The sequence below is a fragment of the Odocoileus virginianus genome, chromosome 1 (assembly GCF_023699985.2).
Source record: "Odocoileus virginianus isolate 20LAN1187 ecotype Illinois chromosome 1, Ovbor_1.2, whole genome shotgun sequence".
Lineage (NCBI taxonomy): Eukaryota > Metazoa > Chordata > Mammalia > Artiodactyla > Cervidae > Odocoileus > Odocoileus virginianus.
The window spans coordinates 14,417,350-14,436,231 of NC_069674.1; the positions used below are offsets into that span (position 1 = coordinate 14,417,350).

Here is an 18,882-nt window from a genome sequence, read left to right on the forward strand (position 1 = left end):
AACAATGAAGTGCAATGGCAACCCACTCCAGTATTCTTGCCTAGAGAATCCCTTGGACAGAGGAGCCTGGTGGGCTGCTGTCCATGGGGTCGCACAGAGTCGGACACGACTGAAGTGACTCAGCGTGCACAGCATGCATGCATGCTTCTTTTTACTTGTAGGAAGCCTAGTTGAAAGATAGAAGGATGAATTGAAGCTGAGAAGATGGTAAACATGTATTAATGACTGAAAATAATTCTGATTGATCGAAGAATAATTATAGTAAACGTTATTTTCTGGCATATTAAAAACAGTATTTGAGAGGAGGATGCTGATAATCACAAAAAATGCAAATTAAAAGAAGTACTATTTTTTACCTACTGGAATTGCTTAAATGCCCAAATTCTGGCAAGATTAAGTATTGATAAAGATTGGGGGATTGCTTCCTGGGACGCTCCTGACGCAGCCAGCCACCCTGGGGATAACTTGGAAGGATCTATTAAAACAAAGTGTTTGGTCTGCCCCCAAGAAACAACCAGCTTTTGTTCCAAAAGAGGTATATTGAAGGAGATATACTACAGGAAAATATCTACTAGTGAAAATTTGGAAACATAAATGTTCATCAGTAGAGGACTGCATGAATAAAGTATTGGCATGTATGTGCAGGGAAAGAATATATAGCACAAATGAATAATAATATGTTTCAACATCAGCTTTAAAGTATGTCAAGTGAGAAAAGCAAGCTGCAGCCTGAGACCATTTAAAATTTTAAAAACAAAACATTACATATATTTTAAAATCTTATGTATATATATGTAGAAATATTAAACAAAAGCTTAGAAGGTACACAGCAAGCTCAATCAGTAGTAGTTGTCTCCAGGATGGCAAAAAAGGAGTCTTAAGATGGGGCTAGCTTATCAAGGACAGAGAGACTTTAGTTTTACCTATGTAAAATTCTTGTGGTTTCCGTCTTTTTATTTAAAAGATTCTATAGTTGTGTTTTATTTTCACAACTTTCTTACAGGTGTAATTTTTTTTAAAAAGGAGGCAAATGTGTAAAAATTTTAAAGCATTAAGTGTAGTGAGGAAAAGTGGTTTCTACAATTAGCCTTTGTTGCAGTTTTTCTTAATTTCAAAATATAAAGTATTATAAGGAAGTACATAATTGCTATAGAAAATTTAGAAAGTGTAAGCATAAATAAGCACCAGTACTCTACTGAGAGGGAATTACTGTTAACGTCCGGGTGTGTAGTATTGTATATCTTTTCAGAATTCTGTATTTTAATACTGTATACAGTGGTTTGTTGTTTTAAATACAGAATCACACTGGTTTTACTTTTTTTTACTTGCTCTTATTTTAGACGTCTTTACCGATCAATAAATATGTTCTAACTCCATCTCTGCTACTAGTAACTCACTCTTTTTTTTATACCAACTATGTTTTGTGGGGTTTTTTATATACAGTGATATATTTAGCAGTTACATAATATTTGTTCCAAGCACTGTTCTGTGTACTTTATATATACTATCTCATTTAATCCTTAGCAACCCTGTCATTGTTTAGTCGCAAAGTCATGTCTAACTCTTTGCAACCCCATAGACTGCAGCATGCCAGGCTTCCCTGTCCTTCACTGTCTCCCTGAGTTTGCTCAAACTCATGTCTGTTGAGTCAGTGATGCCATTCAACCATCTCATCCTCTACTACCCTCTTCTTCTTCTGCCCTCAGCCTTTCCCAGCATCAGGGTCTTTTCCTCCCTGCAGGTAGATACTGTTATCCTGTATTTACTGGTGGAGAAACTAGTTTAAAAGGCCGGGTGACTTGCCGCAAGCACTTTGGCTCCAGAATGTATTTCCTTGACCTCTTCACTGTTCTGCTTCTTCAGTTTAGTTAGTCCTTTCAGCATATAAATGGGCCCTGAATGCCATGCAGCCATCATACTTCCACTCGCTGGGTTTTTGCTCTTCCTCTCTCGTAGACCCTGTCATACTTTTTTTATCCTCAGTCCTCCAGTATCTCTTCTCCAAGAACTGTCAACTGATAACCTTTCTTGCCATTTTATTAACTACTAGAAACACCCACCACAATATCTTCCTACCTATCTACATTCACTCAATTATTCTGTCTCATCGTTAAGAGTAAAAGCCAGTCCTTCTAATTTGTGCACACATACCATGCCCTTTCTCCTACAGACTGTCATCTTTTGAGTAGCGCTCTCCTGCTCAACATCAGATTTTCTACTGGATTTTCTTGTGTTTTAAAACATCTTTCTTATGTACATTTGGAAGGATATTGACAATTCTTAAACGTAGGTGCAAGTCTCAGGTTATTTATTATGCTATTCTTTTCATTTCTCTATGCATAAAAGTTTTCATAATAAAGAAGCTGTGGGAGTCCTTTTCTTGACCCCACTTCCCTCTCAAGCTATCACTTCTTTCCTCTTCTTTCTTTTATAGTATAACTTCTCAACTGCATTGTCCTTATTCACTCTAAATTCTTCCCTCCCCTTTTTTCTTGGACCCCACTCCAGTCAGGCTTTTGCCCCTGACACTTCACTAAAATATCTTTTAATAAGATAGTTACCATGTTGCTAGATCCGGTGGTTAAATATTCAGTCCTCAACCATCAGAAGTGTATAATGCAGTTGATCACACTCTTCTTCATGAAACCTCTTCTTAATCCCTTAAACTCTACTACCTGGGAGCCTTTTAGAAAAGCTGAATGTTAAACACCACCTCGTATCTACTGAATTGTAGGCTGCATTTTAACAAGATCCCTAAGTGATTCTAATCATTAATCATTCTAAAGTTTGAGAATCATTACTTTATATTCTCCTGATTTCCCTTCTCCTTACTATCTGTTCCTTCTCAGCTAGTTCTTCAACTCCTTAACCTCTCTAAACATTGAAATAGTCCTTTGGTAATCTCATCAAGTTTCATGACTTAAAATACCATCTAATTTCCATTTCTATGGCAGTCTCCAGCTAATTCATTTCCTCTGAACTCCAGACTGTCATATCTAACTGTGCTTAACATCTCTTGATTGTCCAATGGACATCTCAAATGTAATGTGTCTGATTCTGAGGTCCTGATCTTTTTCCTCAAGGCTGCCCTTCCTGCAGTCTTTTCATTGCAGTGACTGGAAGCTCTCTTCTTAGGCTGCTTATATCTGACATTTTGTTCCTAGTCTTTGACATCTTTCTTTTTCTTGTACCATACTGCCAATCTATTAATCAGCTCCAGTTATCTTTATCTTTAAAGTATATATAGGATCTTACTCTAATGGAAGAAAGAGAAGAAGAATTAAAGAGTCTCTTGGTGAAGGTGAAAGAAGAGAGTGAAAAAGCTTAAAACTCAACATAAAAAGAAAATAGTAACTAAGATCATGGCATCTGGTCCATGGCAAATAAATGGGGAAACAATGGAAACAGTGACAAACTTCATTTCCTTGGGCTCCAAAAATCACTGTGGACAGTGACTGCAGCCATGAAATTTAAAAGACGTTCCTTGGAAGGGAAGCTATGACAAACCTAGACAGTATATTAAAAAGCAAAGACATCACTTTGCTGACAGATATCCGTATAATCAAAGCTATGGTTTTTCCAGTAGTCATGTATGGATGTGAAAACTGGACCATAAAGAAGGGTGAGCACTGAAGAATTGATGCCTTTGAGTTGTGGTGCTGGAGAAGACTCTTGAAAGTCCCTTGAACTGCAAGGAAACCAAACCAGTCAATCCTAAAGGAAATCAACCCTAAATATTCATTGAAAGGACTGATGCTGAAGCTCTAATACTTTGGTCACCTGATACAAAGTGCTGATTCATTGGTAAAGACCTTGATGCTGGGAAATACTGAAGGCAGGAGGAGAGGGGTTGACAGGATGAGTGGTTAGATAGCATCACCGACTCAGTGGACATGAATCTGAGCAAATTCCAGGAGATGGTAAAGGGCAAAGAAGCCTGGCGTGCTGCAGTCCATCCATGAGGTCATAAAGAGTCAGACACGACTTAGCGACTGAACCTGCAGCAAGAATCTCACAGCTTCTCATCACCTATTCTGCTGTTACCCTGATTCAGGCCACAGTTACCTCTTGCCTGGGTGAGTGCCTTACTTCCACCCTTACCCACCTTCATTGTATTCTCAACTTAGTAGCCAGAGTAGTCCTTTGAAAACTTCAGTCAGATTGATTATGTTGCTCTTCTGCTCCTCCAGTGTCTTCACATTTCATACAGAAAGGAAGCCAGAGTACTTCCAATAGTTCTTAGAATGTCACCACCACCTCCCTCCCCCCCCCCCCCCCTCCTGTTTTACTGCCTCTCTCAGCTCATTTGCTGCTCCTTGTGCCTCTTGCTCTCCCATCTAAGCCAGGTTGCCTTTGCTGTTTGTGGAACGCAGGAAGCACACAGCTGCCATGGGGTTTTGCCCTTGCTCGTCCCTCTGCCTGCTGTGTTCTTACCCCATATCTGTACGACTCTCCCCCTCTCTTCCTTTGAATCTTTACTCAAGCTATCCTTTGAAAAGAGACCTTCTCTGGCCTGAAATTACAACCCCCTGAAACTCAGCACTTTCTGTCTCCCACCTACTTTGTTACATCTTTTTAATATCTTCTGTACTAAAATGCAAGCCCCTTTAGGGTAGGGATTTTCTGCTTAATTTCCAAGACTTAGAACAATTGCTGTGTAGCACAGAGTGGGATTTCAATAAATATGTGTTAAATAAATGAAAGAAAGAATCTATGAAGGTAAACATTATCTCCGTTTTACATGTTAGAAATCCAGAGCTTCAGGAATTATGTCATGTATCCAAGGTCATACGGCTAGTAAGTGATACAGTTGGATCTCAGCCAGATTTGCACATTCACAACCCATGTCCTTTCCTCCTCACCTTTCTAGTCACAGCACTTAGGTCCTCCGAGCTTTGGTTTTCCCATCAGCCTAAGTGGCCTTATTGCCCTTTTGCTTGCCTCACAAAGAAATGCAAAGGTTATAAAATCAAATGATGTAAAAATATCCTGAGAACTTGAAAATACTTTACATGTACAGGAGGATGATAGTAATTCTTTGGTTTTTTTATAGAAGTTTTATAATTTTTGCTTTTAGTTTTAGTTCTTCCACCTACTTCAAATTAGTATGAAGTAAGGATTGAAGATATTTTTTTCCTTATGTGGGTATCCAATTGTTCCAGCAGCAGTGGTTGAAGTACCTATCGTTTCCCACATTTAACTGTCTTGCTCTTATAAACAAACAAGTACCGTACTTGTGAGTTTATGTATTTGAGCTTATGAACGCTATTCTAAGAACAGCATAGTTTTTGCTGTTCCATCAATATCGTGATATTCCATGTTTACAGTACTCCCACTTAGTCTCTTCAGGCCAGTGGTATACTTAAATTATGATGAGAGTATTTTCCAAAGAGAGATTATACCCTCTCTAATGTAAGTCCCAGCCAGGAAACAGGACATGCAGATATCATATTCATGGACTAGAAAACGCTGTATTATTAAGATGTGTATTTTTTCCAAATTGATCTATAGAATCTATAGGTTCAGTACAGCCCCAGTCTCAGCAGGATTTTGTTATAAATTCACAAGTTGATCCTAAAACATATATGGAAATACAGTGGCAAGAATAGTCAGTTCTAGTCAGTCAGTTTTGAAAAAGAACAAAGTTGAAAGACATTTAATGTGAGATTCAAAACTTTCTATAAGCCGCCGCAGTAATCAAGACAGTGTAGTTATTAATGATAGATGTGTGACTCAACAAAACAGGAAAGAAAGTCTAGAAGTATATCTATTACGTCTGTGATCAGTAGATATTTTTTTTTTTTAACACCAGGATGCCAGGGCAATTCATGGAGAAAGGATAGTCCTTTCAAAAAATGTTACTGGAAATTGATTCTCAGTCCCCTCGGAGGAGGTTTGTCTTACAGCTTCACCATCAGCAGTCATCTTTTCTTCTAGAATTCCTCTCCGAGAATTCTGGCAGGATTCAGAATCCCCAGAATCCCCGTACCTTTTGGAACCCACCTCCTTATCCTCTTCCAGAGCCCTTTTCCTCTTAAAGCCCCCTTCCCCAGAATCTAGCTTTCACCAAAACTTCCTTCCTTTCAGTCTCCTCCTCCCCGAATGCTCACAGTAGGCCCACTCCCAAATCCCCCTCATCAGAGCTTTCACCTTACACCCCTTCTTTGCCTGAATTTCCCTCCACTCGGGGCTCCCTCTCCCCGCCGCCCCCCCCCCCCCCCACCCCCCGCCTACTCTCCCCAGAATCTTCCTCTCCTCAGAGTCCATGACCCCTGCACCCCCCTCCTTCAGAAGCTCCCTCTCCCCAATCCACTTTTCCCAGAACTGGCTCCCTAGAGCCATTTTCACAAAATCTTCATCCTGGGACTTCTCTGGTGACTAAGCCTCCTCGCTCCCAATGCAGGGGGCCTGTGTTCCATCCCTGGTCAGGGAATTAGATCTTGCATGCCACTACCAAAGAACACGCATGCCACAACTCATGCACAAGGAAAAGCAGAGATCCCATGTAACTAAGACCTGGCACAGCCAAATATTTTAAAACAAACAAAATGTTACCGGAACAACGGTATATCCAAATAGGATAAATAACTAGCCCTTTTCTGGCACAAGATGTGAATATTCATTCAAAATGGATCAAAGGCCTAAGACTAAAAGCTGAACATCTAAAACCTCTAGAAGAAACATAGGAGAAAATCATTGTAGCCTGAAGATAGGTAAAGATTTCTTATGACACAAAAATTAAGAACCAGAAAAGAAAAAAATTAATAAATTAGACTTTATCAGAATTTAATACTTTTGCTTTTCAAAAGACACTGTTAAGAAAATGAAAAGACAAGCCACAGACTTGAAGATAATGTTTGCAGGACACATTATCTGGTAAAAGAATTATATCCAAAGCATATGAAGAACTTAATTATAAGACAACTTAATTATAAGACAAACTACCCAATGAAAAAATGGGCAAAAGATTGGAATACTTTATTAAAGAAGATGAAAGAATGGCAAATAAGCACATGCAAAGATCCTCAACATGTTAGACATTACAGATAGGGTACCACTACACACCCACTAGAATGCTTATAATCAGAGTCAACAAAGCAATATTTGCAAGGATGCAGAGTAACCAGAGCTCTTACATGTTGCTGGTAAGGATCTTAAATGGTGCAACCACTTTGGCACGTTCTTTTCAAATTAAAATTAACCATATGAGCAATTCTAATCTCACTGACTTCCCAAAAGAAATGAAAACAAGTCAGCAACAAAAACTCATACATGAATGTTTATAGATAGTATCTTATTCATAATTGCCAAAAAACACAACAACCCAAATGTCTGACAACTAACTGGTTAAGTTATGGTATATCTATCCACTCTAATACTGTATGCAGCCAGGGTGTGAGTCTCCAAATCATGCTGAGCAAAAGAAGCCAAATGATTTTGTTTATGTAAAATTCTAGGAAAGGTAAAGCTAATTGCTAGTAATAGAAATCATTATCAATGGTTGCCTGAGCCTAGGGAGGTACCGTTAATTGTAGAAATGTATGAAGAAACTTTCGGGGTGATGGATATTCTTCACCTTGATTATGATTGTTCTTTAGACAATTATACATATGTGTCTGCCAAAAACTCTTTAAACTGACATAGTAAATGGGTACATTTTGTGTTGTATACTGGTTACACCTCTCCATAAATTAGATTTTTAAAGTGAGAGAAACTGAAAAATCTAAGTAAAAATTGAATTTGGGCCACTGTAGAATGCAACTGAAAAATGTGTGATCTCCACTTACTAGGGACTTTCATCATTTTAATGTGGTAAATGATTACTAACTACATAAGACTGGCAGAGTGGCATTCCCTGAAGTTTTGCTCACCTTCCACACTGATTATGAGGGATGAGGAAAACATCAAACTAGAATGGAGACTGGGATTTGAAACTCTATTTGGATAAAATAACACCTTGTCACTACCATCGCGCATTCTAGTCCAATCAGCTGCTAACAGTTCTCCGTTGGTGTCAGAGGAGAGATTCATCTTGCTGTGTAAAGACTGATGAACTTAATTCAAATTGTGTAGCATTAGATCAAAGAGGACTGAAATGCTAATGTGTCTGTAGGTCAGTTGCTTGATTTTAGAAATAACTGAAAGTGTAAGAAAACAGCAAACGAGTGAGAGACACTTGAGGCTTTTATAAATAGACCAGACTGATAATTTAGGCAGATGGTGTAGGCACAGTATTTGAATCTCAGCAAAGTATTTGACTAAAATCTCTCATGATATTCTTGAGGATAAAAAGAGATGTATAACACACATGAAGAATTTAACTAGGTTCATAATTGTTTAATTATCATACCTGAAGTTCTTACGCAAGGAGAGTTTTGTCCTGGCTCTTCTCTTGAATATGACTAGCATATATTTATACATTACTTAGATGAAGGCATCATTCGCAAGCTGATAAACTCATTTTTTAGTGAAAACTAGAACTTTAATGAGCTACAATTACAGGGCATGTCTCAGGACTTCCCTGGTGGCTCAGACAGTAAAGAATCCGCCTGTGATGCCAGAGACCTGGGTTCAGTCACTGGGTTGGCTAGATCCCCCGGAGGAGGGCATAGCAACCCACTCCAGTATTCTTGCCTGGAGAATCCCCATGGAGAGGAGCTTGGCAGGTAGCAGTCCGTAGGATCATAAGGAGTCGGACACGCATGAGCAACTAAGCACATGTAGGCCATGTATGCAAAATACGAAATCTTATTCAAGTCCAGAATAGAGAAGTACACAGATTTTGGATAAGGGAAATGGTTTTGTGGAGCCATGCAAGAACAACAACTCTCTAGGGCTATAGTTGAATATAATTTTAATAGGAGTCAGTAGAGTGACTGTAGCTGCCATAATAACAGTGGCTGATTTAATAAACATTTTTTTCCCACCATAAGGAAAATGAAAGGAATTTGGGTTTTGTTTTGCTTTTTCTGTTTTTTGAGATTGCAAAAGTAAGTGACATCATGCAGTATTTGTCTTTCTCTGACCTGTTTCATTTAGCATAATGACTTCGAGATCCATCCATGTTGTCATAAATGGCTGGATATCCTTATTTTTTATGGCTGAATACTATTGCTTTGTATATGGGTGTGTGTGTGTTAACATTTTCTTTATCCATTGATGGACACTTAAGTTGTTTCCATGTCTTGGTTGCTATGAATAATGCTGCAGTGAACATGAGGGTGCAAGTGTCTTTGAGATCCTGAGTTAAATATTTTTGGATATATATACCCCAATGTGGGATTGTTAGAGCGTATGGTAATTCTGTGTCTAATTTTTTGCAGAACCTCCATTCTGTTTTCCATAGCAGCTGTACCAATTTATAGTCCCACCAACAGTACATAAGGATTCCCTTTATCTGCTCCTCGCCAACACTTGGCATTTCTTACCTTTTTGATAATAGCCATTATAACAGATACGACATGATATTTTGTTGTGGTTTTGGTTTGCATTTCCCTGGTAGTTAGTGGTGTTGAACACCTTTTCATGTATGTACCTGTTAGCCTGTCTGTATTTCTTCTTTGGAAAAATGTCTGTTTTTAAAAGTTGATTGAGTTTTTGGTTACTGAGATGTGAGTTCTTTTTATTTTTTGATATTCCCTATAGATCCATGATTTACATATACTTTCTCCCCTTTGGTAGGTTGCTTTTTCATCTTGGTGGTGGTTTCCTATGTTGTGCAGAAGCTTTTTAGTTTGATGTCAGGGCATCATAGTATGGTCTAAAAAGAACGCTGAAAAATTGAATCTTGCATAAGACCTTGAAAGAAACAGCATAGAGAACAAATTTTACTAGCTGATGTGCCAGCTTCTTAAGGTTAAATTGATTCTGTAGGTGGATACTTTTCTTCAGGAAAGGAGACTCCTAACAGAAACCTATCAAGAGCATGATATTCATTTAGTTTATAACATGTTTTTTTCTTTCCTACTACCTTTATGGACTTCCTTGGTGGCTCAGACGGTAAAGAATCTGCCTGCAATGGGGGAGACCTGAGTTCGATCTCTGGCCTGGGAAGCTCACCTGGAGGAGAGCATGGTAACCAACTCCAGTATTCTTGCCTGGAGAATTCATTCCATGGACAGAGACGCCTGGCAGGCTTCAGCCCATGGGGTCACAAAGAGTCGGACATGACTCAGCGACTAAGCACTACTTTTATAAACTTAGAGGGTTCTTCTTAGCATCTTTGAAAGGTTAGAAGGAGTTCCAGTGTAACTGTCCTATATAATGGATAGACTTTTGTATCATCGATAGACTTTTGTATCATCTATAGCAAAGTCTGTTTATTCTTTTTTTTTTTAGTCCTTTTATTCTTGTTCCCTTCCTTACCCTCAACCAGTTATTGTGGGGTGTGGCATCTTACATTGTAACTGGTTGATGCTTAAGGAAATCATGGTTTAGGGTCAGCCTATATCTAGAATATTATAGGGATTGAGTAGGGATTGAGGTATGATACTCATCCCTTTTTTCCAGCTGAGGAGTTTGAGTCTCTCCTCTTTCCAACCTTCCATTATATAGACCAGGATTTCTGCTCTTTTGCTGCTCTTGTTATAGAAGTGTTGCAGAAACAGTTTATTAAATAAGATACAAGTTAGTAGAGCAATTTCTAAATGATAAAAGACTACACATGGATAAAGTAATATTAGTTCAGGTTGCAGCTGTATGCAACTTTGACCTATAATAGATTTATGCTGTTTATGATTATATATCACTAGCTCAGCCATTATATTTATATCTTGTTAGTTATCTAGTACTTTCCTGGTCAGAAATTTTCTCTCTTCAACCCTCTAGTTACATTTCTATCTACATTATTCTTGGTGTATTTCTTTGTATCAAATTTGTTGAAAAGATTGAGACTATCCATCAAGAATACCTATATCTTCCCATCTTGTAACTTCATCATGCGTCTCTATTTTCATATGTACCACCCATTTGTTGTTGTTGTCTTTAATTTCAAAGGAGACAGGACCTCTTTCCAGAGACCACACCTTTTCTGTGTACTAAATACTAAGAAGTCCCAAACTCCACCACCAGTATCTCGACCTATCCACTTTTCTTTCTGATGAGGATAAGGTCTCCCCATCTTGGAACAGCTTTTGATTGACTCATTTTTCTCCTTTTGAACCTTTCTATGTCACTGCAGCACTTTTCAAGCATATGAGGCCTATAACTGATAACCATGTTTTCTTTCGATGCAAGAGTGAGTGTGATGTAGCATATCAAACTCTCAGCCTAAAAAATCATGAAGATAGGATAATTTCAGATTGTGATAAATGCTGTGAAGGAAATAAACAGTATAATATAAGAGTAATTGGAGGAGAAGGAGTTGGCTTTGTATAAGCAGTAATTTTAAATAAAAATGTTGTCTGAGAAAAAATTTCAAAGTTTTGATCTCTGGATGAGGAAATTGAAGATGAGAAAGCATAAATAATTAAGTTAATTATTTGCAAATGTTTTCTTTTTAACAGTGTTCATTATATAATTTTGATTATATCATTTGAATTTTAAAGTCTTACTTCAAGGCAAAATTTATTTCCTAATAGTCATCGTTAGATTCCAGAAGTCTCATGTGTCTGTTCTTCCTACAGTTAAATGAAGAAAAATAACCTTCACTAGGACATTATATTTATCTCATTGTTGTTGATTCAGTGTATATGTATTGAATATTTACCACATGCCAGGCATGCTACTAGGCACTGGGGATAAACAGAAACAAACCAGACACAGCTCTTTCCCTCAATAAACTCAACTGAGGCAGTTTTTAGGGGTAACAGATGATTTAAATTTATCATTGACTTTGAAATAGATTCACTGTGTCTGTTACAGTAGAAAGTTCCTCACTAGTTTTAAGAAGGTATTTTAAGAACATATAATACAACATTTAAAAGTGATTTTATTTTATCAAATGGAGTTTATATTCCAAATAGAAAGTGAACATAGGTGAAAAAAAGCAAACAAACATGAATCAAACTGTTACAGTAATTACTATATAATTGAACAGGGGAAAGATCACTTCATTTATGGTTGAGTCTTGGGAAAATGTCACTTAGAAGTCAGAACTATATTCAGTCTTAAGGAATAAGTCTGATTCAGTGGAGAATAGAATGAAAGCTAATTTGGTGTAGGAGGGGAGCACTGATCACAGAGATGGGATTAAATACCAAGGTATACTTAAAGGACCTGGATAAATAGGCGTGACTGGAGTAGAAGGTTTGTATTGGTAAATAGTAAAAGATAAAGCAAAGTCATTCAATAGAAAAAAAGATTTTGGTTGTACCATAATAGTAATATGTTCCTAAAATTCTCAGTTCACTTGTAGCCTATTTTACTGTTTCTTCTATAAAGGGATTATCACAATGTGAAGTTTGCAGTTGTATCATGATTCTAAATAAATCTTTGTTTACACCCCTAAATGTGTTCTATAGATACTGAGGCCAGAGTCGTTAGCCCTCCTCAGGTTAAAATGATGTTTTGTTTTTCAGTTACTTACACGCCAAGTCAATCATCCACAGAGACCTCAAGAGTAATAGTATCCTTCCTGAACTTGTCTGCGAAGTTTGAAAACATCCTGACCTTTTCTCCTGCATTTTATCTTCACATTATGTAAAACCAGTTTTCACGCTGAGTTCAACAATACACTGTAAAGGGAATCAATAAGTGGGTTTGCACTAGAGGGTAGTAACACACGATACTACAACCTGCTTTTGGTTTTTGAACAGCTAACCATTGCAAAAAAAAAAGTCTATTAAGTCCTTATGATAGTAGGACTATGATTGCTTGTTTATGTCCTGTAAGCACTATAACATGCCTAGTTCTGTAGCTATCTACTAGCTTCTTTCAGTGCCCTGACTTTGTTCAGTGGTCGTTGAGATGTATTTGATGGCTCTACATTATATAACAGTGAGGTGAGGAATACATAACGTTTCTTCTTCCTCCATAAGCCCAGATTCAGATCTGATCTGCCAAGTGCCTCAATGCCAGTGTTGAGCTTTATAGCCTTTCTAGCAGTGCCAGAAGGAGATTTGGGCCTCTTCTACTAAAATCCAATGGGGAAGTCTCAAGGTCTCCCACAAACTTAGGAAAACAGCGTACCTCATCTTACCACGTTTCAAGCACCAAAAATCCTAAAAGCAGGTCATACAGTTCAAATAACACTATTTTTAAAGCATACTTATTAACTTTAAAAGAAAATGCGAAGTACTATACTTCTTTTTAAAGAATATCATAGTAAAGAATTGTGGAAATTATATTGCATACCTAAAATCTTCATAATGCTTGCTTTGATAGGAAAATGAGACCTGTTGTTTTCCTTTACTTACTACACCTCAGATATTTTTCTTCATGAAGACCTCACAGTAAAAATAGGTGATTTTGGTCTAGCCACAGTGAAATCTCGATGGAGTGGGTCCCATCAGTTTGAACAGTTGTCTGGATCCATTTTGTGGATGGTAAGAATTGAGGCTCTTTCTCCATTAATTAAATTTTTGGCCCCTGAGATGCTGTTATTAGAAAGTCATTGAAGATTTCAACTATAGTGTTCTCATAGTTCTCAGTATTCACAAAAGCCAATGTTGATCTTATTTTGTTATAAATAGACTTTAATTTTATCTTTAGATAGAATATGATGGAACCAGCTTCAGTATATCTTAAACAAAAGAATGTATCTTTTATAAGCACTGCTTAAGTTTTATATAGAATTGTCTCTCTAAAATATTTTGTGTTTAGAATGTTCTATGTATGCTGTTTCAAAAAAAACAAGTATGTAATTTAAAAGTAGGTGTGATCTGCAGCCATTATTAAGGTTTCAATAAAAGAGCTACTCTTTTTAAGAATAAGAGACTGTTTCACAATCTTATTTAAGCCTAAATTGGAAAGTTACTTTAGACTAGAAAGAACGGTGTAATTATGGGCAGCTGGGAAAAGAAAAAGAAAAATGAAAGGTAGATTTTTAACACTGTCAGCCTTGTGTGCCCTGCATAGTTCCTTCTTGTTCTTTCTTTATTCCTATTTCTGCTTTGTGGAAAAGAAGAAAGAGAAATTATAAGAAGAGGGAACTAAAACTTTTGTTCAGTTCCTTTCAGCATGCTGTGAAAAGGGCGGTCATAGGGCTTTTCTTAAGCCAGCTCTTCTCAGGGGGGTCCTTAAGACCCTTTAAGGTTTCCCAAGATCGTCCTGTGTGAGACTAGCTTTTTCTTCATACTGTTGAACACATCCCACAACAGATTGAATGCATAAGTAAATATGTGACTGTAGCTGGCTGCTGTTAAACCAGTCAAAAAGAACTACAGGGACTTAACTTCCCTGGCAGTCCAGTGATTAAGGCTCCATGCTTCTACACCAGGGGTCACAGGTTCAGTCCCTGGTGGGGAACCAAGATCCTGCATGCCTTGTGGCGTGGCAAGGGGGAAAATGGCGGTATTCTTCTTCTCAGTAAGCTTTGTTTTTGAAAATCTAGTTTTTTGTTTTTTTTTTTTTTTAAGGGGGGTAATCTGTCTTCACAGCTAATGGTTGTTTTATAATTTAATAAATGTTTTAACAGTTCCTCAGTTAAGTTTTAATATGATCAATATCCTCAGGTATAATCCACATAAACAAACGCTTCTTGGGGTCCTCCATAATTTTTAAGACTGAAAAAATTCTTAGACCAAAAAGTTTGAGAACCTGTGCTCCAAGTTGAATACAGGATGTTCCAAAACGATTAGTGCAGTTTTATGTTTTGAATAACTGAACCTGCAGTAAAACTTTGGGACACCTGCTGGAAATAGCAAAACTGCAAGGGCTTTCACGCATTTGCCTGAATTCCCTGAACTTATCTGTAGCAGTTCTAAGAAGAGGATTCTGAATTAGTCACGATAAGCCTGGGGTTAAATTTGGCTATGATTTCTTATAATAACTGGCATTAGAGTGAGTGGCAAGGTAGAACGGGGTTGGCATTGGACTTGGAGTCCAGAGGTCTGTACTCTCGTACTTTTGACTCTAAACCTGCCTGTTTCTTGACCTCCTCCAAGTCGTTCCATCTTTAACACTGGGTTGAACTAATGGATTTTGAATGCCTTTTCTGGGATCTACTAACTAGAGCTAGCTATATTTTTCTTTAATACATGTTTGTTTTAATAAATAATTAAAAACAAGCTAATTAATCATTGTAATCTGGATCTCAGACACCTTTAAGGCATACACCTTGTAACAAAGATAACAGGTTATCCTGGGAGGGGGTGAAATTGCAAAATCTACAATTATAAAGAAACAGTTGATACATGTTTTAAAGGTGTGTTTATTTTAACTAGTGTGGGAAAGTTAGGCTCAGTCAAGTCTTCAGGTTTGTCCTTTTCCAAAAACCTTAGATTATACAGTTTATGGACTATTATACATTGTTTTATATTTTCTTTTAATTTCTTTTTTGTTGATACCTGGGCAGATGGGTTCATCCATTATTCCACCAAGCTGAGTTTTAAGACAAGAGATTAGTCAGTAGTACACTTAAATGTTGAGTAAAATCCTTTTGAGTTGATTCTGCCTTCATAAACAGAAACATCCATAGACTAGGAGAGAAGAGCTTGGTCAGAACCAAAGGTTAGGTAAGTCCCTGAATTATTTACAGTGGTAGTCTCAATCTTGCTTTATTTATATCTTAAATAATAAAACCTTTTGTGAAAATTTTCATGTTACTAAGTTAATTGAGGATAAATCATGCATTTCTTATAAATAGATCACATATGACTTTTCATCAAACCATCTACCAACAGTAGTGAAGTAAAGCTAAATTTCAAGAAGGCAGTTCTTCAACTGTTCCTCACAGAAATTGCATCCTGGCTTTGAAAATTATGTCTGTATCATAACCAGCCTCTTAATAATCTGGCTTGTTGATTGCTTCACAGTTGTATGGGGTTTATTTTGCACTGTACTACCAAGAACGGTTATCAAGAAAATACATGACAAAACCAAGTGGATGGACCCCTCACAGCACCCTCACCCCTCCCCATCCTTTACTCGCATCTGGATCTCCCATACATCTTTCCTCAGTGGTTTTCAGCCTTGGTGGACATTAAAGTCATCTGGGGAGCTATAAAAACTAGCAGTTGAAACTGATACCATCCCTAGACTCTGATGGTGTATTACTGAGCTAGTATGTACTCTAGATGTAGAGAGTTGAAAGGCTGCACAGGTGATTCTGTTTTGCAGGTAAGACTGAGGAGTGCTGTTACTCCTTGTAAGATAGTCTGCCCTGCCTTACCCTGACCACTAACTGGGAATCTTGTTCCAGGTCTTTGGGCCATTTTTGCAGCTCATCTTGGTTTTGTATCAGACTCATGTTTTCACCAAGTCTTGTTACCCTGCAGTTTCTCTAATTTCTTCCCAATGAAACAGTACAGAAGATGCAAGGTGAAGGAACTCTTTAAAGCTAATAGTTAATCAGCCATTTATTGTATTACATGTAAATGGCTAATAATGAATCTAGTTGTAGACTATAGTAATTGAAATGTGTAAAAATATAGCAAATATGATTAGATCTGTATCTTTGCCCAAGAAGCAGCAGCCAAAAGAATCTTTATACCATTTTCTACTAAATCTACCTACTTTCTGTTGGTTTTGTTAATAAAGCATCCATGGCATAATTCTACTGCTTTTGGAGACAGGAAAGGCGTTGGAATGTATCAGTCTTGAAATTTTACCATGATTTTCTAACGTATGCTGAGATAAGGAGAATCACTTGTACCAATGGGAAAAACTGAAATTCTCAGGCGATTACCGTAGTGGTTATGCTGCTTTCAAATATCTCATAATGACAGGTCTAGGGTTTCTTTCCTGAGTCAGTAATGGAAAGTGGGAACTCACTCTTAATAGGAAAAGTAATGGGAAAAATTCAAGTGGCAGTAATGGTATTTTGTGTAGAAAGACGGCAGCTGTTAAAATTTTTTAAATCTTAATAATGTATATGGAATCTCAGTACTGCTTCTCTCAGTTTACAGAGCATTTATTTTTTGTTTATCTTTGATCAGTTTTCTTTCTTTGGCCATAAATAAGAGAATCAATTACATATTTTACATAGATTATTTAATGATAAAAACATTGTTCTGAGAATTATAATAGTTTGGTTTTCAGTCTTTATTTGGTTGATGTGAATTATAAGCAACAATATTTTTCTTTTTATGTTCTACCAGGCACCAGAAGTAATCAGAATGCAAGATAAAAACCCATATAGCTTTCAGTCAGATGTATATGCATTTGGGATTGTTCTGTATGAATTGATGACTGGACAGTTACCTTATTCAAATATCAACAACAGGGACCAGGTAAATATTCACCCATTTCTTGGGGTTAATTTTACTATTTGTCGAGAGGCTCCAATTCATTGTAGCAAAGAAGTCTTGGATCTCGGGTAGGCATGAAGTATAGAACTCTTGATCTTGGTTCCAGGTTTAGAACCTTTTGTTCAGTACTTTTGACAGTAATAGCAGCATGTAAGACCTTTCCTTGAAATACTTTACTTCAGTGTTGTAGTGGAGTGAACCGCTTGCTCTCCTGACTAGGAACTAGAGACACAGTGCTGGATCTGGGTCCTGCCTTGTGACCGTGGCACAGTACTGTAGCATCTGGGCTTAGGACTTTTACTCTGTCACAGATTGTGCAGTCAGGTCTGAGCAGGTACTCAGCTGTGAACTTCTTGATACCAAATCCTTTCAAAATTACTAAGCTTTCTCCCTACTTTTTAGATTTTTAAAGCTAGATAAATGAAAGGACTGTTATATCATGCTTTCATTTTTCTGTGATACGAATTCAAGTAGGAGGGAATTTTTTACTTCTCTCTTCCTAAGCTCCTCCTCTCTCTTGTCTTCCAAAGTGTCAGCATAGCCTCGTGCAGCTCTTTGTCATTTTGATCCCAGCCATGTTAAATTCACCTAGGCTTTTAACACTGGCCAAGAAAAATGAATTGTCTTTACTGAAATTACCTTATACACCTTAACATTTTAAAAGAGTGTGTGTGGGGGGGGGGCAGTGTATATGGAGAGAGATTGCAGCAGTTTTACTGTTAATATATTAGAAAACAATAGTTGACCATATAAACTTGGATTAAAATAGTATTTATACATTATACTGTGACTTGCATGTGAATCACCCGGATAATTTGTTTTAAAAATGAAGATGCTGGAGCAGATGCTGATTCAGTGGGGTGGGGTCCAGGCATCAGCATTTTAATGGGTTTACTGGGCGTTTCTAACACACATGGAGAATCACCAGTGTAAAGAGTCTTTAAAAAAGCATGAATGTTGTATGTGCTTGATCATAACCTCCCAACCTAATGAAATGCTAGTTTTTAATGTATAATGCTTCCTTTAGTAATTTTTTGGTTAGCAGTTCAACTGTTAATCTTTTTGGTAATAACTGAAGCTTTCTAAAGATATTGGGTAGCTTTCTCCCTAAGAATTTTTAACTATCATGTAATAACAGAGAAGTAATCTAAGTTGTCATATGCTTGTGTGTACTTATGGAATCACCGTATGACCCTAACTCAACAATGGCCTTGATTCTCTATCTTGAGGATTTTTTAAATGGCTACATTTCCACCTAAGTCAGTCTAAAACTAAATTTTTTTATTTGTTGTTTGGTCTTTCTAACTGCTTCATAGCTTTAAAATGTTGAATTATAGCTTTAAGTGTTAAAGAGAAATCTATGACCTGGCTTCTGATGATCTGATTCTTTTAAGCCTCCATGAAATTTAGATTCAGAGTGGGCTGAAATAGAAGCTAAAGAACATAATTGAAACAGTGTACTTACTGTCCTTGTGACAGATCCTAGATCACTGAGATGATTGATTCAATGGTGGCATTCTGAGGAGCACGATTG

The 18,882-nt window shown here is 37.3% G+C and overlaps 1 protein-coding gene across 8 annotated transcripts in view; it reads left to right on the top strand.

Moving 5' to 3' along the window:
- BRAF (B-Raf proto-oncogene, serine/threonine kinase) overlaps positions 1–18,882 on the top strand; it is a 159,729-nt gene that overhangs the window by 116,849 nt on the left and 23,998 nt on the right. For all 8 annotated transcript variants that reach the window (XM_070464845.1, XM_070464836.1, XM_070464852.1 and 5 more), the window contains 3 exons: positions 12,519–12,565; positions 13,366–13,484; positions 17,199–17,330. In XM_070464845.1, coding sequence (XP_070320946.1) covers positions 12,519–12,565; positions 13,366–13,484; positions 17,199–17,330 — 298 coding nt within the window. The remainder of the gene's footprint in view (positions 1–12,518; positions 12,566–13,365; positions 13,485–17,198; positions 17,331–18,882) is intronic.